Below are 26,649 nucleotides of genomic sequence, written 5' to 3'. Positions count from 1 at the left end.
AGCATGAGCATTTTAGCTTTCTCATATTTAATTTTCTTCTTTTTTTTTCAAATTAATTTAAAATAAGTGTCTTTTCTTTGCTTTTTTTACTCATTTGTTTTTTCATCTGTTCATTCTCCCAGGCCGGAGCTGTATGATGTCACAATCCGGACAGAGGATGGTTATGAACTGGGCTGCCACAAGTGTGTGCTGGTGGCCAGGCTGGACTACTTCTATAGCATGCTGGCCACCGGCTGGGCTGAGGTGACTTTCTTTCTTTGGTCTCTCTTTTAAATGTTTTTGGAATCCCACCCCCTATGATAGGTAAAAATAAAGGCTTTCATTTCTGTCTATTGACTTGGATTATTTGTGCCCTAAGGCCATTATGTTTTGAACTTTCTGTTATTTTCAGTCACAAGATAGCAGTATTCTGACGTTGCCTGTGTCTGCTGATGTTCTGGAGGTGCTCATTGATTTTCTCTACACAGATGAGGCCACAGAGCTCCGAGGTAAGTGCTGTCTGGGGGGGAAATGTAATTTATATTTTTTTCATCCCTTGAGCCCTGGCAACCAGTACACCTAATCTCCGGCAAGCCACTTCCAGCAGCTCGAGTTCGGAACAGCAGTGTTGCGACTTCGACATCATACCGGAACGGTCGGGAGGTCAGGAATTTCCTGACGGGCTCCACTCTAACTCGCCTGGAATCGCCTGTTCTGAGCGGGCGTCTTTAGAAACAAAGTCTCGCCTTGATGAGACACTGGGGCCGAGATTTTGTTTTACATAGTTATTGCAAAATGTTAATTCTTCTGTTTGATACCAAAACAAAATTTTTCGGACCAGTGGTTTTAGTATAAGAGACGATCGAAGTGTGATCGCATTTCTAATACTTCGAAGGTGTCTTGACTTTTTGAAAAGCAATAAAAATTGAGTTTAATAAAGCACGGCGCACCGGCAGTTCAATTTTAGTTGCCGCCGGGCGCCTTATCACGTCGGGGTCACAAGGGTCAGCTCCCTGTCGCCGCGCTGTCTGGGCCGACTTAATTTTTGGTACTTTTCAACATACAATTTTAGGTGTATCCTTGTATTTATGGTAATTCTCATTTAGTGCACCCAAAGCGTGCATTTCTGCTCTTGAGACTCAAAAAAAGAACGTACGTTGTAACTTGTCTGGTTATTTCGGTAGACGCGCTGGAGTCGGTAATGCTAAATTGTATTTTTTTGTGGACTAGCGTGAATGAAAAAAAATCAATATAAAAAAAAGCCTTGTCAAAATCTGTCGAACTTTTGGAACATGAACAACATAGCATTGGTGCAGATACTCAGAAAAGATGGTATCTGCACATATAATAGAAAGCTGTAATTTGTAACTTTTTCCTTCCGGCACACAGTTCGCTATGAAGTAATTCCTCCAAATACAACTTTTTGTGTCTAATATAAGCGTGAATATTAGCATATTTTCACGAAAGTTTATTAAAGTTACCATGAAGTTTCTCTATGAAAAGTACAAATCAGGGTGGTTGAAGGGCGCCACTGATAGGTCCTTCTTTTCTTACCCTCTTCTGTTTCAGTCTATATCAAGACATGAAAATCTTTCTCACTTGTGGTTATTTTATTACAGTTGCTCCGTGGGTTCCTTTGATTAGGGGGTTTCATGCTCGCCCGGCGAGTGGCGATTTCTGCGGAAATCCCAATTTTTCCTCTTTCTCAGCTCATAACTTTATTAGTTCATTGCCTTGCATCATAAAACCTACATGAAACGAGAAGTCTATGTGTGCTTTTTGTTTCCATGTTAGTTTCAATGCGGTGAGAAATGTGTAACATTATAGATTTTTGAGTTTAAGTGTGTTCTGCTACAACGCGCTGCATGCAAATTTTGACAAATTTAAAGCGTAGTGCATTGTGGACGGTTTATTTGAGCCGAATTTTCCATCGCTAATCGTTTTAGATGGCTGTAGAAATCACGTGATTCTGTAGTAGAATTGCATGCTGAAGAGTTTACAACCCATCCCGAGTTTGTGTGACGCTTCTGTAAAGTTATGGTAAAATAAATATTTTATCTTCCAAATTTTTTTAAATTGATGATGGAAAACCCTCCCAGGGCAAGTTATATTGATAGCTCTCTAAAAATGTCATTTTGTTAAAAATAATTAAAGTTTTGTAGGAGAAAATCGAACTTTACTACACTACCCCAGTTCACTTCGTAAGGTTAAAAAAAAATTCACCCGCATATCAAGAAGTCAGGGGCACGTAACTCTGGATTTTTAATGTAACTGATGTAAACCAACAACTGCCGTCAATGATACGACTAGTTTTGGTAGTACAAGAGTGACCAACATTATCATTAACAACCATAGGTACTTCTTTTATATTTGAATGCTGAATATAAGAACGTTGAAACTAAAATGAAACTTTCAAAGGATATTAAAAAATGTGGTGGGCTTTGATCCTTCTCCAATGTGATGAAAAGAGTGAATCCGTATCAATACAAGAAGGAAAAGGTTGATTGAAGAAAGCGGAGGTCAAGTACTAGAAACTTTTCATCAATGGGCAGGGGGGGGGGTCAGGTCAAAAGGCGTTTACCCAGACTCTGTGTGCATAACGGGATAGTCAGTGGGTGCAGAATTAAGAGAAATTGAAAAATCTTGATGATAAATTCACTTGGCAGCAAGGCAAGGTGAAATAATTAGTATTGAGCTCCTCAGAAGAAGGATATGATTGTTGCTCTTGCCAAGTTCAGTGAAATAATGAGTATTGAGCTCCTCAGAAGAAGGATATGATTGTTGCTCTTGCCAAGTTCAGTGAAATAATGAGTATTGAGCTCCTCAGAAGAAGGATATGATTGTTGCTCTTGCCAAGTTCAGTGAAATAATGAGTATTGAGCTCCTCAGAAGAAGGATATGATTGTTGCTGTTGCCAAGTTCAGTGAAATAATTAGTATTGAGCTCCTCAGAAGAAGGATATGATTGTTGCTCTTGCCAAGTCCAGTGGCTCAAAAGCCCATGTTACTTTGAACTTCAGTTGTGAAATGAAAAAAAAAATGGAATCTTGTTGTTGACTGAGAATATTGTTTGTCTGGTAATTGGTAAATTGGCATGGTGTCGTTGGGAGTTAACTTATTACAGTGGAATCCTGTTATAACGAGAGAGAGGGGACCGGTGCGAAATGTCCGTTATAGCAGGATTCTCGTTACAAGGGATCCAGTAATAAATTCAAGGGAGATAGTTAAGTAGGCCTAATAATCTATGAGTTTGGCGTTCTGTTTATTCCTTTTTGTGTTTCCCCTGATGATGATTTGTTAAACATGATCTCTAGGTCTTACTTGATAAAAAATCGAATCAGGTTTCTTTCTCTAACACTTGCAATGTTGACAAATCGGCCTTGGCGATCAGAAAGAAGGGGCTCTGGCTCAAGGCTTACTCGCCCGCTGTGTTGTCCCCCACCCCACCACACCCTGTGGTGTGTTGCGTCTGCTTGCATATGTCACACATTCACTCCATCCATCTATCACAGCATTGTGACCTCTCCATCCCGCACCAGAGAAGTGAGAGGCACGGTATGCCTAGATAATCTAGATTGGGCTGGCCTATCACGCGATGCGTTCTGCCACACCCTCCTCACTCATTCGCTCCGGCCTTCATTGTTGGTTCGCATGGGCTCTCCCATTCTTTGTTTCGCTGGATCACGAACAACTTTCTCAACTGGCAAGGTTTTATAAAATGTTTAATTGGTCTGTACGCTGTGCACAGCAGCAGCAATATTCCGTTATAACCGACGCGCGTGACGGTCTGATTGCGCAATAGCAGTATTTTATTTACAAAGATAAAGAAAGAGAAAAAACAGGGTTTTTGAATAGTGTCTTTATAACAGACTTCTTGTTGTTTCAGGACTCGTTATAAGTGGACTCCACTGTATGTAACTTTGCCTACCTTTTGCAGCTTCTCTGTTACCTTTTATACTTATAGTGTTGAGGGGAGAAGCAAAAATCTCACTCTTGATTGTTATGTTTGGTTGTATATATTGGTTTTGTTGAACATTTCTCCTACTGCTCCAACAGTTGAAAATATCATTCTGAGATATTGGTCTTCTGAGATTTATTATTGTTATTATTTTGCCTTTTCTAGTGAGTTACATCCCCTTCCTGTCTGTTAGGGCCAACCTGGGCTGAGAGAGATACAACATCACAGTAGAAAGAAAAAGATACTAGATAATTTTCTCCCTCTTGGGAATGAGCACTAGGTCTCCTACTTCGACAGTGAAGCTCTTAACCGCTACACCACAGACACTGGTTCCCTTCCTCTGTATCCGTCTGATCTTTGGTTGTATGCTCTCTCATTAGATGCATCACTTTTTGCTGATCTAAAGAATGTATACTTTTGCTCAAGACTGTTGGCATTCTTATGGAATTAGATTCAAAATCACTACATTCGGGGACGAATTATGATCGACATGTCCATAATTCAGGTTAAAGGCTAACGGTGATTAAAAAATTGAAGAGACATCAGTCAGGGAATAGCAATTTGTACGAGCTATTCATGATTTTAAATTTTCTATGTTGTGTTGTCCATGCCCAACTACATTCTTTTTTTCAGGGTGAAATTTGATTAAAAAATAATAAAATGGATTTATTGTTGTTTTTTTTACAGTTTGTTAGATGCACCTAGTCATGCTGATTAAGAAAATATATACTTTTGTACACTTTTGACTTAAAACATTAGTGATAGTGTTATGCCACTTTTAAGTCTAAATTTGTTGCGAGTTTCGTCAATGACGGCCATATTGGCGGCCATATTTGGTCACATGACTGCATATTACGTTACACATTGCCTATCGTGTAGGACATTACATAACCTTTCTGGAAATGTATGATTGTCATATGTTTTGCGGTCAATGTTTTCTTTGAACAAAGGAAAACTGTTGCTAAGTTGTCTTTCTCATGCCTCAGTTTGGCACAATTTGGTGCCATCCTCTTGTCTTTATAAGTAAGTAATTAATTATTTCCGAAAAATGCCCTAATTCACAACAAGAAACTCGCATAACTTTTTAACCGTTTATCCAATCTTCAGGCTGTTATTTAAATTTTTCTCAGCACATTTAGCTCTACCTTATGACATGTTGGTTTAACTAATGGTTTTTAATTTTTTTCATGAAGCCATCTACTTTGATATAACATATCTCTTCCATATTAGCCTACTTTGTTTGAAATGAATCTGATCGAATTTGATGTTACCGTTCCAAAATTTTGTCCTTTTGCAGACTGTGTTAACGAGGAGCTCCTGGGTAATGTGTTGGTTGTGTCTGATCAGCTGCTGGCCTGGAGACTGAAGGAAATGTGTGAGGTGGCTCTGGCAAATATCAGTAAGGACACGACAGTGTTTTTAAGGGAATGTGCAGTTAAAAAGCAATTTTTGGGCAAATGGAGATGTTTTATTTTGTGATAATAATAATAATAAATGACTTTTATATAGCGCTCAACCTTGATTAAAGTACACAGGCTCTGAGCGCTTTACAATACAATACAATACAATGTTCAACAGTAACAAAACGTTGTGTTCTGACCAAAAGAAATTCTCTCCAAATATTCATCTTATTAATTTAAAAACAGAAATGACTTCAGCCGACATTTGGATGAATCAAAAGATTTGATCCATCTTAAAGTACTTGGCAAAGCATTCCAGATCTTGGGGCCTTGATACTCAAATGCCCTTTCACCCATTGTTTTAAGTTTCATAGAAGGTAAAAGAAATTTTTTTTTGTCAGCTGATGACCTTAAACTGCGAGTTGGAATGTACAGCCTCAACAGATTTGATAAATATCATTACCCAGACCTGCCACTCATCCCGATTTAATCGGGATATCCCGATTTTTTGCCCCAAATCTCAAACATCCCGATTTTCCCGATTTCGATCGCCGGTATCCTGATTTTTTGTGGTTGCGTCTGTTGCGTCCGATTCTTAGAAAAAAAAAAAAAAGTTCTGCAATCTCTTTTGTTTGGAAATACCGATTGGACTTTTTATCTGCGGGAACTTGGAACGCTATTTTCTAAAGCATCTATGCCGAATCTAGATCTAGTAGTTGACTCACGTACGTTATTTCAACTAAAATCGGCCTACTTTCAAACGCTTATTCGCATTTTTGACACTTGGGGTTAAAGTGCGTGCGTGACACAGGTACTAATTAAGGGGAAAGGAATAAGAAAAAAAAATGAACAACCTTGGCGCGATCTTTTTTTCAATGTAATGGAAGTCAAATGTTGTTAAAACGCGGGCGTTTTGCGTGGATGATTAGAGTTACGTGTCAGCTATTTTCAAGACTACGAGTGTTTCAGCAACGCTGCAACCTTCGCTCCCCCAGTCTATCCAACTTCGACTGAGTACATATATGCTGTCTTTCAGTTTTCCCTCTCTTTAGAGGCTCAGACGTGAACCTATTCCTGCAAAAGTTTTGTCTTGCGTACTTGCCTTATAAAAGGGAACCAGGGCCCCCCCCCCCCCCCCACCCGGTGCCCTTTATGACTGATTTGCCGTTGATCCCGATTTTTTTTACCAGATCCTGATTTTTTAACTCAGAAATCCTGATTTTTAGATTTCATAGAGTGGCAGGTCTGATTACCATTCAAGCATGTAGGGTGGCCAACTTGTACACAATTCTTTTCTCAACAGGAAGCAAATGCAATGTCCGTAAAAGGTGTAGCAGAGTCTCGCTTTCTTTTCCGTAAAACTAAACGTGCAGCAATGTTTTAAATAGTTTGAAGTCTTTTGACTGTATGATAGACATCAAGATAATTATTCACTGAAAAAGATTCTCAAGACAAAAGTTTAATTGTATCTTGTAGTGTCTACATGCAAATTTTCAGCTCATTTAGTTAGTAAACAAAAAAACCTGAGGCAAACAAACCAAATGCCCCTGTTACACGCAATGATAAATTGTGTTGGTTTAATTGTTTTCGAGAACTGTCCATTTTATCCAACTGGGTTATATGTTCACACGTTTCAATATATCGTCCAGTTTTCTTTCGATCAGGAACATTCCTTGTCATAAAGCAGCCAAGTCTCTTTGTGAAAATAGCGATTTGTTTGCACTTTATGTGCTGCTGCTTAGCAAAATAAAGAAAAAGAGATTTATTTGGACAAAAGACTGGCTTTTAAAGCGAAATGTTTTCACCCACACAAACAGGGGTGCGGGCTCTTGTGGTCTAAACGTATGGTGTTTGCCTCTCCTTCAGTACGTCCCAGGCTGAAAACTTGACAGCGAAGGATAATGTTTTTTTCTTCTCCTTTCACTTCCTTTCCTGTTCTCTAGACATGTTCTGTCTTCTGCTTTCATCTCCATTTTCTCCCAACCCTCCCACCCTCTCACATACTCCTGGCCTATGGGCTCCTCTCTCCCTTATTCCTGACTCTTTCTACATATACTGTTTCTCCTGGCTTCCTCTTAATGCTACCTTTCAGCCACAAATAATAATGAAATTTTAAACATCTGCATTTTTTTTGGTCAATGGGCAATTTTTTTCTTTCATTTTTTGGCTCTACACCTTTTATGTCATTTAAAAACACATTTCTGTTTGTATTTTACTGAACAACATTGACTAAAGGCACAAAAAATATTTATTTACAGTTTCCAAGGACTCTCAGGCAATTACCAAACTTAAGTGGCCATTTTCTTGCTTATTTTACCAGTGAAACCAGGTGACCCTGACCTTCAATCGCAGATATTTAGACTTCTATTCAACATAGATGGATATTTTTTTCACCAACAGGAAGGCAAATGAACAGGCTTTAAGATGATACTAATAACCCCATATTCCCAAAAAATTGACAAGCGCCTGATTCCACCATGTCATGGCCCATATAGAATACCTTCAAAATTGAAATATGGCAAAGATTTTGAGTGCAATTTTCAATATTAGTATTAGCCACATTTGTTATACAGCGGAGTACTGTTATTATGAGAGGGAGGGGACTGGTGTGAAATTATATCCGTTACAGCCGGATTCTCGTTATAAGGGATCCAGTAATAAACTCAAGGGAAATAGTAAAGTAGGCCTAATCTATGAGTTTGGTGTTCTGTTTATTTCTTTTTCCTATCTTTTCTGATGATGATTTTTTTCAACATGACCTGTAGTTCTAGGTCTTACTTGATCAAAAACCGAATCAGGTTTCTTTCTCTAGCGCTAGCGATGTTGACAACTCAGCATTGGCGATCAGAAAGAAAGGTTTCTGGGCTAACTCGTCTGCTGTGTTGTCCCACACCCCACCACACCCTGTAGTGCGTTTAGTATGCTTGCGCACATGGGTACACACCATACGTTGCCCGTGTCAAACGTTCGCTTCATCCATCACAGCACTCTGACCTCTCCATCTCAGCATCAGAGAAGTGAGAGGCATGGTAGGCCTAGATAATCTGACTAGGCTGGCCTATCACGTAATGCATTCTACTTGTCTGCGCATGCCACACCCTCCCCACTCATTCGCTCCGGCCTTCATTGTTGGCACATGTGGGCTCTCCCATTCTTTGTTTCACTAGATCACCACAATTTTTCTCCACTGGTGAGGTTTTACATATATGTATAATTGGCTTGTGTGCTGTGCACAGCAACAACAATATTCTGCTATAACCGACTCGCGTGTTTGTCTGATTGCGCTATAGCAGTATTTTATTTACAAAGGTAAAGAAGGAAAAAAAACGGGGTTTTAGAATAGTCTTTATAACAGACTTCTCATTATTTCAGGATTCGCTATAAGTGGACTCCACTGTATTACATTGACAATAACAATCTTTATTCATCTCGCAGGGAGAAACTTCGTCTTGGTCGTTTACAATGGCAGTAGATGTTACAAAGGTTAGGTGCACTCACACATACACAAAACAAGGCAGGACATTAGTAAACGTCTCACATGCTGAAACAACCAGCTCCGTAAAACATTCTCTCTCTCTCTCTCTCTCTCTCTCTTTCGCTCTCTTTCTCTCTTTCTCTCTCTCTCTCTCTCTCTCTCTCTCTCTCTCTCTCTCTCTCTCTCTCTCCCCCTCTCCCTCTCCCTCTTTTATTTATAGCACTGTGTCTTCAGTAACCTCACTGGAGTTGGTACGAAGGAATTTCTATATATCTGTCTATTCTTGCTTTTTCGGAAATGTATCGTTTACTGCTGGTCGATATTTGAAATTCTGATGAATTACAAAAATAAAGGGGGAACAGTGACCTATCTCAACATTTTGCGAAAAACGATCGTTTTTCAGCCTTGGATTTCTGTTTCGATTCTTACAGATAAAAGTAGGTATGGTTTTGAAGCAGGAAGTGGCTAGTCGTGAAACACTGCTTGTGGTCCAGCGTTTGGAGTTACACGAGACATGAAACGCGGCTGGCGGTAGTGAAAGAGGTTTTTAAAATTTTTATTTTTGTTTTTTAGTAGAGGTTTTACTGCGCTCGCTACTGCATAAGGTCATATGAGCGCCACTGAAAGAGTTAAGTTGCCTTTACTGAAATTCAGGTTGAAAAGAATTGAACCATACTTGTGGTTTATTCTTTGTCCCATATTCCAACAATATCAGCTTACTGTGACAATTACTTGGTAATTTTTAGGAAAGCTTTTGTTCTACACTATTTGATAATTTAAGGATTTCACTGTAACTTTTGTGTCCCCATTTAGTCAGCTTCAAGAACGTGGGTGAACTGCTGGAGTTCTCATCCCTGTACAACGCTGAACAGCTGAAGGCATCCTGTCAGCAATTTGTGTGCCTCAATCTGGCTGCTGTGATGGAGGGAAGGTAAGAGCATCAACAATGGGCGATACAAATGCTTGCCAACCCGAGTGATACCGCCCACTAGTAGGCGATTTGGATATTGTGGTGGGCGGTGGTGATCACTTAGGTAGTCACAGGTGTTTCTTAACGCCCCTCTTGGAAATACATGTAGGTGAATTGTACCAAAATATTATTCTCTTAAAGGTGGCAAAAGTGGGCACTGGCTATACAAAGGAATGCTAGGAATGGCTGCTGTAGTTTGCTTGCTTAATAAAAAGTTAATTCCATCCTTTTTGTTTCTGCACTTTGTATGCTAATGAAAGGTCTCTGTGCAGTGAAAGTTATTCAGCAAACAGTCAATTAGTTGTCATCCCTTAACTCACTGGAGACGGTGCAGGCAACAGTTGTGAGCACCAATATTTCCTCAAGGGGCGGTTTCCCATGCGAGCACAAGTTTCGCGTTTTCTCCTCGGCGAAGTATGCGTGCGAATGCTTCGTGAACGGTCTCTTACCGTGCTGCCAACCTTTGTTTCGTTTCGTGCGAAGTTTCACCAAAACTGGCTGGAAATTTTTTGAGTTATTGACCCAGGAGGAAAGTTAGTCACACCAAGGCCCTACTTTCGTTTCTCCGACTGGTGTCTGTTCTCGCAACACTTTGTCAGTACGATGGCACCACGTTTAGTTTTAGTAAGTTTCACAGCACTTGCAACACAATGAGGTCGAAGATTAGGTGTTACAGGAGAGTAACAAACACAAAAAAAAAGAAGGAAGAGAGATCAGAACGATAGGTCTTTGATAGGACAGAAGGAGCAAACCACACCAGAGCATCCGCCAACCACCCACACGGTAGTACGAAAAGCAAACATTTTTCAAGTGTTTGCACAACTTTGGCAGTTCAGAAAATTCTGATTATGATATTTTAGACCATGGGGATCTTGATTTCAATGTAATTGAGCATCAAAGCACTGATTCTGACACTGAATGTTCTAGATCTAGAATTGGCAAAATTTCGCTTTGTCTGGAGCCCTGTTTTTTTTCAGACTGAAGTGGATTAGACAGCTAATACATAAGGATTACCATATCGATTGCCTGCCTATTCATGAGTTTGGACTTTTTATTCAAAAGACACACTCAAGATGAATTTTTGGGGGGTTTTATTGGGGTTTTTTTTACGTATGACATTACGTCAAACCAAATTTTGGCGAGCAACAAATTTTAGCACATTTTCAAAAAATCATTTTTAAAAAACTATAAAAGATATTGCCTTTCTGTTTTTTGTATCATATTGGGCATGTTTAGATCTGTTACGTGTGTAAAAATAGTGGTTGTATGTTTTTGGGAAGGGTGCTGTTTGAAATATTGAAATACCCCCCCAAAACGCCAGTCTTCAGTGTATGTAGACCCGGAAAAGGCCCAGTCTCCAGTGAGTTAACACCTGCTCTCACTTTTCATCATATTAGAAAGCCTTTGTGGGTTTCCCTGTTCACTGAAGAATGATATAGATGATTTGAGTCATGGACTACACACACACACACACATTGTCAAGATATTCACACACAACTCACACACATCTCACACACGCTCGAACACACACACACACGCACACGCACCCCCCCCCCCCCTCCCCAGTGTCATCTTCAATTACTACCCTGCCTATTTCCTTCTTCTCCTTCAGCTGAATGTTGAGTGATGGGTATGCATGGCTTTACTGTGATTCAATCTCCCAAAAGTAAATATTCTGTGTTGGGTCCCATTTTCCAACGGAAGTAAGCCATTCTTTACCCGAACGGATCACTGTGTGTTATACATCTTTCTTCTAGATGTAAAAGAAATATGACACTTTAATATGAAGTTTTTGTCCTTTTTTTTAGAGCTTGGAACTGTGGTTCCTTTTATGTAAATCACTCTGTTAGACGATATACTGTATTTGAAATGAATTTTGATTGAATTTGATTTTACGTTTTCAAGACTGACTTCATTCAAACCTTTCTGCTATGTGACTTCAGTACGATGAGAAACTAACAATCTTTCTAACAAGCCGGCTCTGGGGTATATCACTCTGGTTGCAAGAACTATCTGTCAGTAATTTTTTTTTAGTACATGAAAAGTTCTTTTTATTTATGCCATTTTCAAACATTTTCATACTTGTTTTGATAACTGAATTTTTGCACTTTTTAAATTCTAGACAAAGCTAAGAATGGTCATAGAGCTGTTTGATGAGTCATATTTTTTTTTTTTTTTTTTTTTAAACAATTTTGAGGTACTTGGACATTCTAAGCCCTGAGACTGCTGAGGAGCTGACTGTTTGCTACAGAACAATGGTAATGTATTGGGTGTCTATTTGGTTGAATCTAAAATGACTTTGATATGGTGAGTTTATGAGACAAAAGAATTATTATTTTTGGTTTAGAGGAGAAGAGTATTGGCAGCTTCCCTTCTTGTTAGCTCCTTCATTGCCTTATATGACATACCAGGTACGTCATGAAATATATAATTTTTAGCTGCGTGCCGAACCATGTACGACACGTAAGTTGGCGAAATTTGCCACTCCTGGTTTCCTGTATGATGTTACATTTACGGCACGGTAATCCTCAGGCTTTTATTCTCCTGTACGGAGTGTTAGACACAAGCACTGCGTGCATTCATATTCAGGAAGTAAAGACGCTAGTTATACTTTACTGCTAGGCTTGCAAGTGATCGATGAACACAGATCTAGGCTTGTGGGCGGCCACATGCTCTCGCAAAACGTAAACACCAAAATGACTTTAAAAAGGCAAATGAATTCTCTTTTTGGCTTAGATTTGCAAGTTATTTGGAATTATGAGTAAGTTATGTGTGTGGTGGTGGGGGGGAAGGAATGGGAGGTGTGAGAAAATTGACATGATCGAAGACCCGGGTTTGAAATATTTCACAGGAAGGCTAGATCTAGACTGCGAGTCCATTAACACTAAGACGTGAGACTGCTGTACCGGGTAACGAGCTCAGCTGAAAATCAGTGCTGACAGTAGAAATGTGTCCCCCTAGCAATGAAAGGGTTAACTATGGAAAAAGATTGGAGCCACAGCGACTTGCATGTATAAGTGTCTTGGCGTAATGAATGACAGCAAATTTTCTTGAATGTTTGAGTATATAACTTTAAAAAAAAGGATAATCAAATGAATATAAAGTCTGCCAATGTAAGCAAATTTGGCGAAATCATTACAATTTTTGTTCAATTAAAAAAAAACAACAAGATTTTTAGAATACCCCTGATTTCGATTTCTTAAAATGTATTTGCTGTTCGGCTCTCATTACCCACCCCCACTCCTACATATAGAAAAGCAATCAGACCCTCACAGTATAGGTCTACTCACCACGTCATGTGCGCAGTCTAAAAATGACTCTCTGTGCGCAGAGCCTATTGTTCTATAGGTGCCCGGTGCCACTTTGCCCTTTGAAAAACAGTTGCACCAAAACGAGGAATAAGGCAAACATTTGACAAGGTTTTTAAAAATGTTGTGCTTTTTCTAGACCAAATTGGAGAATTTAAAAAGAAAATGAATTATAGTGATGCACAATCAGGATCAAACACTTGTGATGTGTCCCAGCAGTTTAATTTCTTTTTGCAAAAGTCAAACTGACAGCCTATATCATTACAACACCCCTCGCCCCCTGTTTTTTTCTTACTTGGTCAGTCTGCCAAGATCTCTTTCATTTTTATAATGCCTTTATTTATGTTACTTTTATCCTCGATGATTGCTAAAAAATAATATGCAGGTGGGTGTGCAGCCCTGTGTTTGTCGTGGTGAACCAGCGGTAAAATTTTAGTTGACACCGGGGAATCCTTGCTGAGCTTTGTCATGTCGTCAGGTTCATGGGGCCAACTGGCTGATGCAGCTTTGGCTGGGCTAGTAAAATTGAAATATTGTATTTTACTTTAATTTTAAGGCAGAGTTGGGTCACGGCGCACCGGCAGTGGAATTTTAGTTGCCGCGGGGGGTTCCCCGCCGGGCGCCTTATCACGTCGGGGTCACGGGGGTCAGCTCCCTGTCACCGCTCTGTCTGGGCCGACTTAATTTTTGGTACTTTTCATTGTACAATTTAAGGTGTATCTTTGTATTTATGGTAATTCTCATTTAGTGCACCCAAAGCACACATTTCTGCTCTTGAGACTCAAAAAAGAACGGACGTTGTAACTTGTCTGGTTATTTCGGTAGACGCGCTGGAGTCGGTAATGCTAAATTGTATTTTTTTGTGGAATAGCGTGAATGAAAAAAAATCAATATAAAAAGAAGGCCTCGTCAAAATCTGTCGAACTTTTGGAACATGAACAACATAGCATTGGTGCAGATACTCAGAAAAGATGGTATCTGCGCATATAATAGAAAGCTGTAATTTTGCAACTTGATCCATCGGGCACACAATTCTCTATGAAGTAATTCCTCCAAATACAACTTTATGTGTCTAATATAATTGTGAATATTCGCATATTTTCTCGAAAGTTTATAAAAGATACCTTGAAGTTTCTCTATGAAAAGTACAAATCGATTTTAGTGCTAAAATACATCTTCAATGTAGATCTAATACACGAACAGTATCTGTTACACTCCAGAAATTCCTTACTTTTCTTAAAACGCTAAGTCTAGGTTTTGTAAGTTGACTGAATAATAGGGATGACTTCTCGTAATAGGGTTGTAAGAATAATTTCTAGCTTTCCACGGACACTGAATCAGCACCAGACTTTTCCAGCTTTATTTTTCGTTTCTATGACCATTTGCATTAACTGACAATGTGACTGATTTCTTTACATTCATAATTGTGTCCGCGCATATTTCCGACACAAAAACTGAGAATGAATGTGTTAGCTTTCATTATTTTTATTCCATACAAGAAGTTTATCTCTACCCTTGTATTTACACGGTTTTGTGTTTTTTTTAATCGCTTAGATCTATATTATATCTTTTTAGTTGTATGCGGGCTGCCACAGACACAGCATGATTCATGAACAAACGCAGAGTAACTTTCTCTTGTTTAATAGTAAAATAAGAGCTAAAGCTGATCGTCTTTAGTTAAAAAATGCCGATGTGCATCTTTCTTCTCTTATAACTTGACTATTACTACTAGCGCAGATTTAAGAATTTTCATGGTAAAAGACATGATATTCGTAGTCAGTTTAACACAGATTTTGGAGAGATCTGTCGTGCCTTTTTAAAATTAACAATCATTTATTCATAAGTTTGTAACTAAAATGGGACAAATTGGGTACTCTACAAACACTTGTCTAGAACAAAAACTAAGGCACAGAAATTAACCATTCTAACGCAGAATAAATCTCAAAACATTGAGCTTTTAGTACATCCGCGTAATGTTTTGCTATATGGGATGGGGAAGAAGTTATATCGTTTTATACATAGTCAAAAATGCGAACTTCCTGACCGACACTGGCAATGTCGCTTCAGGGCTCATTAACCCTGTGACCCCGAGCCGGGGAGCTCCGGCGGGCTGCTGAGTCATGCTAACTAAAAGTAACAGAATTGGGTGAAAAGTGACGCCGTGAGGTATTATTAGTATTATCATTTCACACATTCAGAATATGAAATTTTTTTTTGGAGATTTAAAAAAGAATGGAAATGTTAGCCTCTTAGATTATTTCAAATTATGCTCTTTAAGTGGACCATTATTCAGTGACTGGTATTTTGAGAGGCCAAAAAGAAGAATCAGTCTCATAAAAATGAGGTGTCAAAAATTGTTGTACTATTTGGTTTGTTTTAAGTGAGTGTTTTGTGGCAATTGCAACCTAATAATAAAATAATATAAGTGCCGAAGACAAAAGGTGTTACAAGAGAGTAACATATATATCTGAGAAAGAGGGAGATAAGGACTATAGACGTTTGACAGGAAAGAAGGAGCAAACCACGCTAGAGGTCCCACCAACCACCCACTTGCTGTACTTTTGTAGCATGAACAACAGTACAGTAGAACACGGCTACAGCGGGACTTTTGGTTCAGGAAGAAAAATCACGCTGTAGGCTTGTTCCCGCTATAGGAATGCAAAAGGGAAATTACTGAAAATTTTCTTTAAATAAGACATGATTACATCCCTTCCATATCAATAAAATTTGCGCTTTAGATTAGTCTTCCTTTTCTTGTCAACTTATTATCTTGGCCTTTCATTCGAGTGAAAAGCATTTCATTTTTTCTTTGTTGAAAGCCGTCTTTTCCTCGGTTTTTTGCTTGTGCTGTTTATCGTACCAGTAGGCCTACTGTAGTACTGGTGAAGTGTATGCGTGCGTATGCTTGAACGTCAATGATAGTTATTCAATAAATCAGGAATCACACACTACACGCTCTCCTCTTCTTTTAATTTTTGGCCTGGGCTAGGGCTAGGACTATAACAGATCTATATCACGTTTGGGAGTAGTTCACGCAACGCGTCTCTCCGCACCATCTCTCCCTCCGCACCATTTCTCTCTAGGCCTACCGCCTGTCCCACCTCACTCATCCCTGGACTAGCCAATCACAACACCAACTGCCTACCCCCAGTGGGTCGGGGGGGGGATATACATAGACCCACTGCTTCGTCTGCAGAAGGTGCAACCCCCTCAAAGGCGAAGTGTCACACACGGACTCCAACCCTCTGGGATCCGTGTGCGACACTCACTTTGGTGTATCTTCCTCTTCTCCTTCCTTCTTTTTTTCTTCTTCTATCTTTCCTACCACTGCTGACCTCATGTGCAGCAAAACGAGAGGTCACCCATCCCACAGAGTGGGCGCCTCGTTGACCGTGAGGTGCGACCCGTGCGGAGGGAAACCGGGTACCCGGCGGTTGAGGTGAGATCAGTCCACGGACTGTCCCTCGCCAACACACCTCTTTGGCCCAGGTTTTCCTCTTAGACGGGAGGGTGGCACGGCCCATGCCACTCAATCGGTTGAGAGCTGAAACCCCATCAAGCCCTGGGTCAATCTTGACGGGAGGGTCTTGTACTTTCTCGTTGAGAGTATAGCTCCGGGGTAGCCCTGGCACAGCTCTGGTCATCCGAGCAATGTGTCCCCTTGTTGGGCTCCGTGGCGGGTGGGGAGCTGCGGAGTCGAATCAAATAAAAAACTCTCATGGATTCTAAAAACCCTAAAGACCCTTCCCCAGCTCCCAACGTTAAAAAGTCTCAGCTTGCGGAAGCGGGTGTGGCTGCGGAGCCGAGCAAAAGTTCAAAAAATGGTAAAAAGACCTTTACCGATGCCTCCTTCCTCCCTACTCCCAAGGAGCTTCTGAGGCAACCGTACGTGGCCATCTCCAGTACAAAAAACGCACAGAGAAGAATTACCGATCTCAACCTCTTTAAGACAGGAGATGCACTACGGAAAGTTCTGGGATACATTCCCACATGTGTACAGAAACTTTCCTGTGGTGCACTCCTTGTCAAGTGCGCAACCGAGAACGAAGTGACCAAACTCCTGGATACCACGACCTTCGGCGGTATTCCATGTAAGTCCGAGCACTACCAGAAATTTAACCGCTCGAAGGGCATGGTTCGCAGTCATGAGCTGAAAGGCTGCTCCATGGAAGAGATTGTGGAGCACTGTGAGGAAGTGGTCGAAGCCCGCCGGATTACTCTTCGGCGGGGGGAGACTACTATTGAGACGAACACGATTGTCCTCACGTTCGAATCGTGTCGCCCTCCAGCCACCGTTCAGGCATCTTACTTGGTACTCGACGTACGACCTTATGTGCCGAACCCTCTGGGCTGTTTCAAGTGTCAGAAGTTCGGCCATAGCCAGTCACGGTGCCGTCACGCAGCTGTGTGTCCTCGTTGTGGCAAGACCAGGCATCCTGAGAAGGAATGCAAGGCTAGTCCTTGTTGCCCCAATTGCCACGGCCAGCACACAGTTTTCAGCAAGGAGTGCCCGACTTGGCTCCAAGAACGCGCCATCCAAGAATACAAGGCGCGAATGGCTGCTCCTTCCAGGAGGCCCGTAAGGTTGTCTGCCCGCCAATCATAACCCCAGTCATTTGCCGGTCATATTCAAAAGCAGCCCAGGTGGTTACAAGGTCGGCAAGTAATTCCACTGCCGACCTCCCAAAGCCCGCGGTCAACAGGCAAGTCTCTGTGCCTAAGAACAAAAAGCCTGCTACTATCCCTGTGGTAACCCCCTATGAGGTGCCACTTTCTAACCGCTATGGGGTTTTAGGGGAGGACGGGGAGGACTCTTCCTCCGCCCCCTCTTCTCCCCCTCACCCCTCTTCTATCCGTTTTTCTTCTTCTCCTTCTTCTTTTTCCACCTCACAGCCCATCCCTCTGATGGAGTGTGAAGTGGGCCTTCTCCCCTCCCCCCAGCCCCCTTCCCAGCCCCCTCGGTCTGCTCCACATCCCCCTACCCCTCCAGTAGACAAACCCCTGCCTATGGAGGAAGACAGCTCCGACCCCCCTCCCCGGCCTGACCCCGGGAAGGGTGGGGTCTGTCACTCCTCCAAATCCCCCACTAGACCGCCGTCCAATCCAGGACGGCAACCTAGCTAGAAAACACTCTACCTTCCCCGCAAGGAGGAGTCAGAGTGTTTCTTCGAAGCCGGGGCCTTTGAGCTCCAAAATAAAAACTAAAAAGTCATAATGGCGGTCCTGCAATGGAATGCCAGCGGAATCCGACCTTCCATTGCAGAATTGCAACACTTACAGGCCACACTGTGCCCACGTGTGGCCTGTATACAAGAAACAAAATTCGCCCCGGCTTCAACCATAGACTTAAGAGGATTTACTGCGTACCATCACATTCACACAGAGAACCAGATTGCTTCCGGTGGTACCACCATCTACACCGACAACTACACACTCCACAGACAAGTACATCTTAAGACGACCCTCCAGGCTATTTCCGTACGGGTCACCCTGCACAAACCAATCACGATCTGCTCAGTTATATCCCACCAAATTACCCCCTCAAAATAACCCAACTAAATGACATAAAGGCTCAGCTTCCAAAACCCTTTATTTTGCTAGGTGATTTCAATGCTCACAGCCCCCTTTGGGGAGACAAACCTACAAACCAGAAAGGAAAAATAATAGAAAACTTTTAATTTCAAAATAACATCTGTCTCTTAAATGATAGGTCCTCAACTTAAAGAAACAGAGCCACTTATGGCACTTCATCCCTTGACCTCACCTTTTGTACCCCTGACCTAGTCCCAGATCTTGAGTGGTCTTTGCTTTTGCTGGATGACCGTACGGACCATTTCCCAATTCTTCTCAAAAGCAATAGCCTCCAAAACGACCCGATCCCAGAATGCTTCAACTTTAAAAAAAAACAGACTGGACTGGGTTTGCCAATCAATGTTCCCAGATTCTGGACCCCACTTTCGACCACAACTACAATAAATTCCACGAAAAGCTTTTAGAAATATGCCAAAACACATACCAAAAACAAAAACAAAACCCCGGAGGAACAAGATCTGGTTCTCTTGGGAATGTGAGGATGCAGTAAAGAAAAAGAAGGCAGCGTATCGAAAAGCCGTCAATAACACCACCATAGAAAACAAGATCAATTATTTAAAGGCTCGAGCTGTGGCACGTAGATGCCTCAGGGAGAGCAAAAGACAATCTTTCAAAAAATACATCTCCAAAATCAACAGCCAGACACCACTCAACCAAGTTTTCAAAATTGCTAAAAAATTCTTAGGTAGACGCACAGACACCATTCGGCACGTCCAGAGGCTGGATGGAACCACAGCTGAAACACAAGTAGACATCGCAAACACAATAGCTACATCTCTCGCCAAAAACTCATCCCAAGCAAACTACAACACCACTTTTCAAAACATCAAAACTAACAGAGAACAACAACACCTAAACTTCCACTCAAACAACACTGAAACCTACAACGCAAACTTCACAATAGACGAACTGACATTGTGCATCTCGGACCTGGGCAATACAGCCCCAGGACCGGATGACATCCACAATCAGATCATTAGACACTTACCCTTAGAAACACTTACACTCCAACAATGTGTGGTGGTCGCACTCCTTTCCGGAGTCTTGGCGTCTTGCTACTGTCATTCCAATACCCAAACCAAACAAGGACCACACACACCCATCCAGTTACAGACCAATAGCACTAACGAGCTGTCTCTGCAAACTAATTTAAAAAATGATCCACAGGCGACTCATGTGGTTTCTGGAAACGACGGGCTCGCTGAGCGGTCTCCAGTGCTGATTCAGGAAAACTCGATCCACTCTGGATCATTGGTCCGCCTGGAGACCTTTATACGTGAGACGATCGCTGAAGGAGGCCACATGACCGCCATCTTTTTTTACCTAGAAAAAGCCTTCGACACAACCTGAAAGTACGGCATTTTTCGAGACCTGCACGCACTCGGCGTACGCGGTCACCTCCCTGCCTTCATTGGCAACTTCCTGAAGAACCGTTCCTTCCAGGTTCGTGTCGGTTCCTCCCTTTCAGACCCTCACCAACAGGAGGAAGGAGTTCCCCAGGGGAGCATCCTTTCTCCTCTCCTATTCGAAATCAAAATAGATTCCATCGTAAAAACCCTCTAAAACAGCATAGACAGCTCGATATACGTTGATGACTTTTTGATATGCTGCCGTTAGAAAAATCCTCGAAAAGTGGGCAAACAATAACGGTTTCAAGTTCTCCCCGTCAAAGACGGTTACAGTACACTTCTACCGAACAGGCAGACATGTCCTGCAGCCGGATTTGACACTATACGAGGAAAGGATTCCCGTACAGGACCAAGCTCGTTTCCTCGGCGTCATTTTTGACAAAAAACTCAAATTCATACCACACATCAAAGACCTTCGTGTGAGGTGCCAGAAGGCGCTTAATGCTTTGAAAATTCTATCACATCCGGAGTGGGGCGGGGACTCAAAACACTTTCTCCACTTGTACATCTCCCTTGTCCGGTCCAGGCTTGACTACAGCTGTCAAGTCTATGGATAGGCAAAAACACACATCTTAAAAACACTAGATCCAATACAAAAGCAAGGACTCCGCCTCGCTCTGGGGGGCTTTCAGCACTTCTCCGGTGGAGAGCCTCCATGCCGAGGCCAACATACCACCACTCTCACTCAGACGCACACAACTCTCACAACAATACGCAGTTAAGTAGAGCTCAACACCGAAAATCCAGCGCAAAGCTGCATTAAAAAAAAACAACCCAGAAACCATAAACAAATTCCAAAACAACGAAAAACTCATCAAACCCTTCGGCCTCAGAATCCTTGAGGACCTCAAAAACTTGCACTTTTCCAAACAAGACATCCAACAAATTCTTTTCCCCGACCTCCCTCCGTGGCACCTCACCAAGGCAAAAGTAGATTTACAGCTGACCACACACAACAAAGAAAGCACAAGCACCAAAACTTTTAAAGTAGAATACAAAAAACTAATAGATAAATACCCTAGTGCGGAGCTCATCTTCACGGACGGCTCCAAAAAAGACAATGAAGTGGGCGCCGCAGCCCTATCTTCCAACGGTACACACCAGAGGAGACTCCATCCTGAAGCCTCCATTTTCTCTGCAGAGGCCACTGCCATTGACATGGCACTGGACTCCGTAGAAAATTCTCCAAACAAATCTTTCCTAATCCTTTCTGACTCTCTGTCTTGCATCACCTCACTCACAAACTACACACTGTTACACCCAAAAATAGTTAGGCTACAACAGAAAATTCACACACTATCCGAGACGGGAAAAAACATGTTCGCATGGATACCTAGCCATGTGGGCATCCGAGGAAACGAGCAGGTAGACGACCTAGCGAAGAAAGCTTCATCCCTTCTGCTGGGATCAACAACAAACACTCTCCCTCAGACTGACTTTAGAAATAAATTAATAAAGTCAAAAAGTACACCTCGAGTCTGTGGGAGAGCCACTGGGTAAAGCAGAAAAAAAATAAACTATATGAAACTAGAACAACCCAAACCCAAACTAGAACAGCGAAATTCTTCAGACCTCTCCAGAAGAGACGAAGTCATTTTTACTCAATTGCTCATCGAACACACGGCCCTGACTCACAAATATCTCCTACAAGGAGATGAGAAGCCGTTCTGTGTCGGATGCGACACAGATTTTACCATTAGACACATCTTAACCGAATGTCTAGATTTTGGAGAGATCCGAAGGAAATATTATAAATGCAAGAAATTGCAAGACATTTTTTCTGTCGTTGGTCCCAGCAAAATTTGGAATTTTGTGAAGGCCATTGTATTAGATTGAAAATATATGTAGGCCTATATTTACACTGATTTTTAAACATTTTAAAGATTTAACTACTGACCCAAGCCATCCGTACAGCGAACTGTTGTGAACAAGACCAATTTGTGTTTCGTGCGCTCATATGACCTTAGCAGTTGCGAGCGCCGTAAAACCCTATACTACTAACTAACACAAACACCAAAACTTTTAAAGCAGAATACAAAAAACTAATAGATAAATACCCTGGTGCGGAGCTCATCTTCACAGATGGCTCCAAAAAAGACACCAGAGGAGACTCCATCCTGAAGCCTCCATTTTCTCTGCGGAGGCCACTGCCATTGACATGGCACTGGACTCCGTAGAAAACTCCCCTAACAAATCTTTCCTTATCATTTGTGACTCTCTGTCTTGCATCACCTCACTCACAAACTACACACTCCTACATTCAAAAATAGTTAGGCTACAACAGAAAATTCACACACTATCCGAAACAGGAAAAAACATCATGTTCTCATGGATACTCAGCCATGTGGGCATCCGAGGAAACGAGCAGGTAGACGACCTGGTGAAGAAATCCTCGTCCCTTCTGCTGGGATCAACGACAAACACTCCCCCTCAGACTGACTTTAGAAATAAAGTCAAAAAGTACACCTCCAGTCTGTGGGAGAGCCACTGTGAAAAATAGAAAAACAATAAACTGAATATTATATAACCCAAACTGGAACAGCGAAATCCTTCGGACCTCTCCAGAAGAGACAAAGTCATTTTTCTTCGATTGCGCATCGGACACACAACCCTGACCCACAAATACCTCCTACAGGGAGATGAGAAGCCGTTCTGTGTCGGATGCGACACAGATTTTACCATTTTTACATCTTAACCGAATGTCTAGACTTTGGAGAGATCCGAAGGAAATATTATAAATGCAAGAAATTGCAAGACATTTTTGCCGTCGTTGGTCCCAGCAGAATTTTGAATTTTATGAAGGCTATTGGCCTTTATGGCAAATTATAAAGTGAAATCATACTATTAAAAATTTTTTGGTTTTTTTTATAAACATTTTAAAGTCCAAAAGATAACCAACCGTGCAGTGAACTGTTGCGAATGTAAACAACTTGTGTTTCGCGCGCTCATATGACCTTATGCAGTTGCGAGCGCCGTAAAACTCTGTTCTACTAACTAGCCGACTGCCTTTTTGGAGCCTGCTTACATCCCCCCAAGCTAGCTAGAGCTTGCTCGATCTCTCCCGCTGTATCCGAGTTCAGGACTTTCCTTGTCGTGCTATATCCAAGCATAAGTAATTGATTGTACACATAGGAAGAAAAACAGGGATTCCGGTAAGGTCCCGGGTGCCGCTCTAGTCATGTTCTACTGTATGTGCAAATACCCACAAGCTTTCATATCTGCGCAGATTATACTGTAGTCTTTAGGCACAGCTGGAAATTCATTTTGTTGGCCCAGTGCTACTTTATTTTGCTCATGAATAGAGTGGGTAATGCCACCTGGAAACACCATATTGCTCCAATTTTTTGGGGTCTTAATTTCTAAGTTGACTGAAGCACAACAGCGAATTTTGGATCTGACAATTGGAATAAATTTGAACCTTTTGAGATACAAATAACCAGTCTGTTGGTGTCTGTCTTGAATGCCATTTTCTTCTAAAAAGCTGAATTTTAATTTTGGTGTTTTTCACTGTCTAGTTTATACAATGGTGCAATTTTGAAGTCATTTGTTTTTACGAGTTAAATTTTACTTGGATAAAATGCCCTATAACTGTTAACGCTAGTTTGGTTGGAGGGCAGTTCCTCTTGAGTGACAGGTTTGATTGATGTTAAGGAGATGTTTTGATGAACAGATTGGGCACCCCACAAACATTTTCCTGAAACAAACTAAGCTAATCGAAATGGCTACTCAAATCAAGATAAATAGCGAAACATTGAATTTTTAGTTCATACTTTGTGGTTTGCTGCATAAAATGGACAAAAAGTGACATTGTTTCAAATGTTTGCAATAATGCGAACTTGATAATCAACACCAGTGAACGTGTCTCTGAGGCTGGGAAGCTGCCAAGGACTGCAGAATGCAGCAGAGTCACACCAACTGAAAGTCAGGTTTATCAGTTATTCAGTTCCAGTATCCTCGTGGAACACTTTGTTTAACCTCGGAGCACTGGGGAACAGCGACTCTATTTTTAAAAACAGGAAAAAATTTGTCCGGGGAACAGCGACTGCCCTAAGCGAATACCTCGTCGTGATGGTATTGATGATGGTATCGATACACCCGCGGCCCGACAAAAAGATTTTAAAATAAATCCTTTAAAACTATGTCTAATCGTAAAAATAATATCAAATTCGGAACCAGCGTGTCCAAATTAACAAATTAACTCGCGGTTGACTGTTTTTCTTGCTGGATTTAGAAGATCACAAAAAGAAGTATTATATAGATTCTACCAAGATTGCATCTTGTAGTATTTTCCTATCATAAAGAGGACAGACAACAGTCACTTTTAATTGATTTCATAATAGACCCCCCCCCTCCCCCCCTTTCAGTGTGAAGTGACACGTGGGAGGCTGAGACGCAAAATTCCTTTGATGTTTGCCGCCGCGCGGGATTAAACTTTGCGCGCAGAATTTTCAAAATAATTATCGCAGCTAAAAATTTATTTCATTTTCGAAATCGGCGTATCAAAATAAGCAAAGTGGCTCACGTAGAACCTGATTTGATGCCATATTTCAAAATTTGAGCAAACTTGTTTTCAATTGTCTATTTTCAATCTAAAGTCAGGTATCAAGGTCACCCAGTGCGTTGTAAGTGCATCTGACGTCAAAGCTGTTAGGTCTACACACTGCACACTAGATATCTACTATCAACTACTGCACAGTCACTGTACAGTGTGCAGTAGGCCTATTGTGTCTTGGTCGAAAGAATCTCTTATTCTCTTTATTGAGATGTAGAGGCCTACAGATCCCTCGAAAGTCTGTGGACGATTAAGTCCAGAGACTACAATAACAAATTATTAAGAGAGGGCGTATGGAGAGTTTGTGCCATTAGAATTTTGCAACTAATAACTTCGTGTGCCTCTTTTTACGTTTGTTGAGTAACAACACACAGAATGCAGGCAAACTGTTGCGAAGAGTCATCTGGCTCAAGAAGAAGGAATCTCCCCCATTTTAAAGGGAATTGGACACTATAAAATGGAATGTTTAAACAGAATATGGAGTTTGATAAATCTGACAATTCTACTATACGAAGAATGTAATACGATTTGTCGCTGAGAGTTACTTGGGCTTTACATATTAACCCTTTTCACGGCAACCTATTTATATCCCTTTGACCGACAACTGGGTGTAACACACCCGCACATGTATTATACAGTGGGTTCCAAAAGAAACTTGATAATGTAATCACCCAATAATTGGGTTAAAGCCTTAAACTACCCACTCATACAACGTACCAATTTAAAGCTATATAAATTCTGCATCATCTGACATAATAATATTTCATCTATGTTAAGAGATGTTTGATATAATACTATGGTCACTCAAATTTGACCGTAAACAATCAGGCTTGGCAAAATTGTGCGAAATCACAGAAACGTTGTCTTCGCACGTGTATTGGAGACCATCAATATTGATAGAATGGACATACATTGCATATCCAATGAATGGAGAATTTGTTTCTCAGAAATAAACAATATTTATTGTCGATAGTTTCAATTTCAAACAAAACAGAAAACAGAGTAATCACAAATACCGCAAAAAAAACCCACATTAAATGTGCTCATTGTGATTTTGAGTAGGAGCCATTGGTTTTGTGTAGTGCACGAACCCATAGGGCATCGACTCTGCTCAATTTTGGACAATTATCAGTCATTTCATCCCAGATGTCACAGACGGTTGCAAACGAAGGGTTTGAATTGGGAGCAACGACAATTTTCTTCAGATGCTGTTTCATGGGATTTCACATACCTGTAGTATTCATATCGGGCTATTTACTGGTGACTACTCCAACGTTGATATGATATAGTTTTCCAAGAATTGTCTCGTGATAATAGTGGCCCATTTAGAAAGTGATTTGCCATGAATGGAGATGTCTACTTGAATGACATCATGAGGGAAAAAAGGGTAAGACATGACTTTCCAACACTTGCGCGATGTAGTCAACTAAAGCAAGCTATCCGATGATTCACATGCGGACGATTTTGTTCATTCCGTCCCATCACACCAAAAATGGCAGTTTCATGGCCTCTGCTCCTCGCTGACAGATGATTTTTCCTAAATCTAACCTACACAGCCATGTTCTAAAAGGTTTGTGCTCTACAAGAAGACCAATATCTCCTAAACAAAAACAAAATCATACTAATGAGCATATGCAATGTTAAGTCTAAGTTCAGCATGGTATTTGTAAGAAATCAGTTTTCCAACTTGTTTGAAAATATATTTCAGAACATGCCTCTCATTGCAGAGACAATACTATTTCCTTTTCATTTGATATTCAATACATTCCATTCTACTAACGTTGATGAACCCCAATACACGCGCGAACACACTCTTACGTTTCTTTGATTTCGCCCAATTTTGCCAAGCCTGAGTTTTTAAGGTCAATTTTAAATGACCATATCTCAAGCATCTCTTTACATATTATGTGAAATATTATTGTGTCAGATGATGCAGGATTTATTTAGCTTTAAATTGGCATACAGCATGAGTGGGTATATAAGTGCAAGGTTTTAACACAATGATTG

At 41.1% G+C, this 26,649-nt stretch overlaps 1 protein-coding gene across 2 annotated transcripts in view; it reads left to right on the top strand.

Annotated features, from left to right (window-relative positions):
• The window catches only part of LOC101855031 (inhibitor of Bruton tyrosine kinase), a 193,605-nt gene that overhangs the window by 100,771 nt on the left and 66,185 nt on the right, over positions 1 to 26,649 (top strand). For both annotated transcript variants that reach the window (XM_005101740.3, XM_005101739.3), the window contains exons 17-21: positions 123 to 243; positions 392 to 488; positions 5,234 to 5,335; positions 9,625 to 9,742; positions 11,979 to 12,039. In XM_005101740.3, the coding sequence (XP_005101797.1) occupies positions 123 to 243; positions 392 to 488; positions 5,234 to 5,335; positions 9,625 to 9,742; positions 11,979 to 12,039 (499 nt within the window). The remainder of the gene's footprint in view (positions 1 to 122; positions 244 to 391; positions 489 to 5,233; positions 5,336 to 9,624; positions 9,743 to 11,978; positions 12,040 to 26,649) is intronic.

This window comes from Aplysia californica, unplaced genomic scaffold (genome assembly GCF_000002075.1).
Source record: "Aplysia californica isolate F4 #8 unplaced genomic scaffold, AplCal3.0 scaffold00296, whole genome shotgun sequence".
Taxonomy (NCBI): domain Eukaryota; kingdom Metazoa; phylum Mollusca; class Gastropoda; order Aplysiida; family Aplysiidae; genus Aplysia; species Aplysia californica.
Note: the sequence above shows the minus strand (reverse complement) of the source record. Positions and strands in the feature narration are given on the sequence as shown.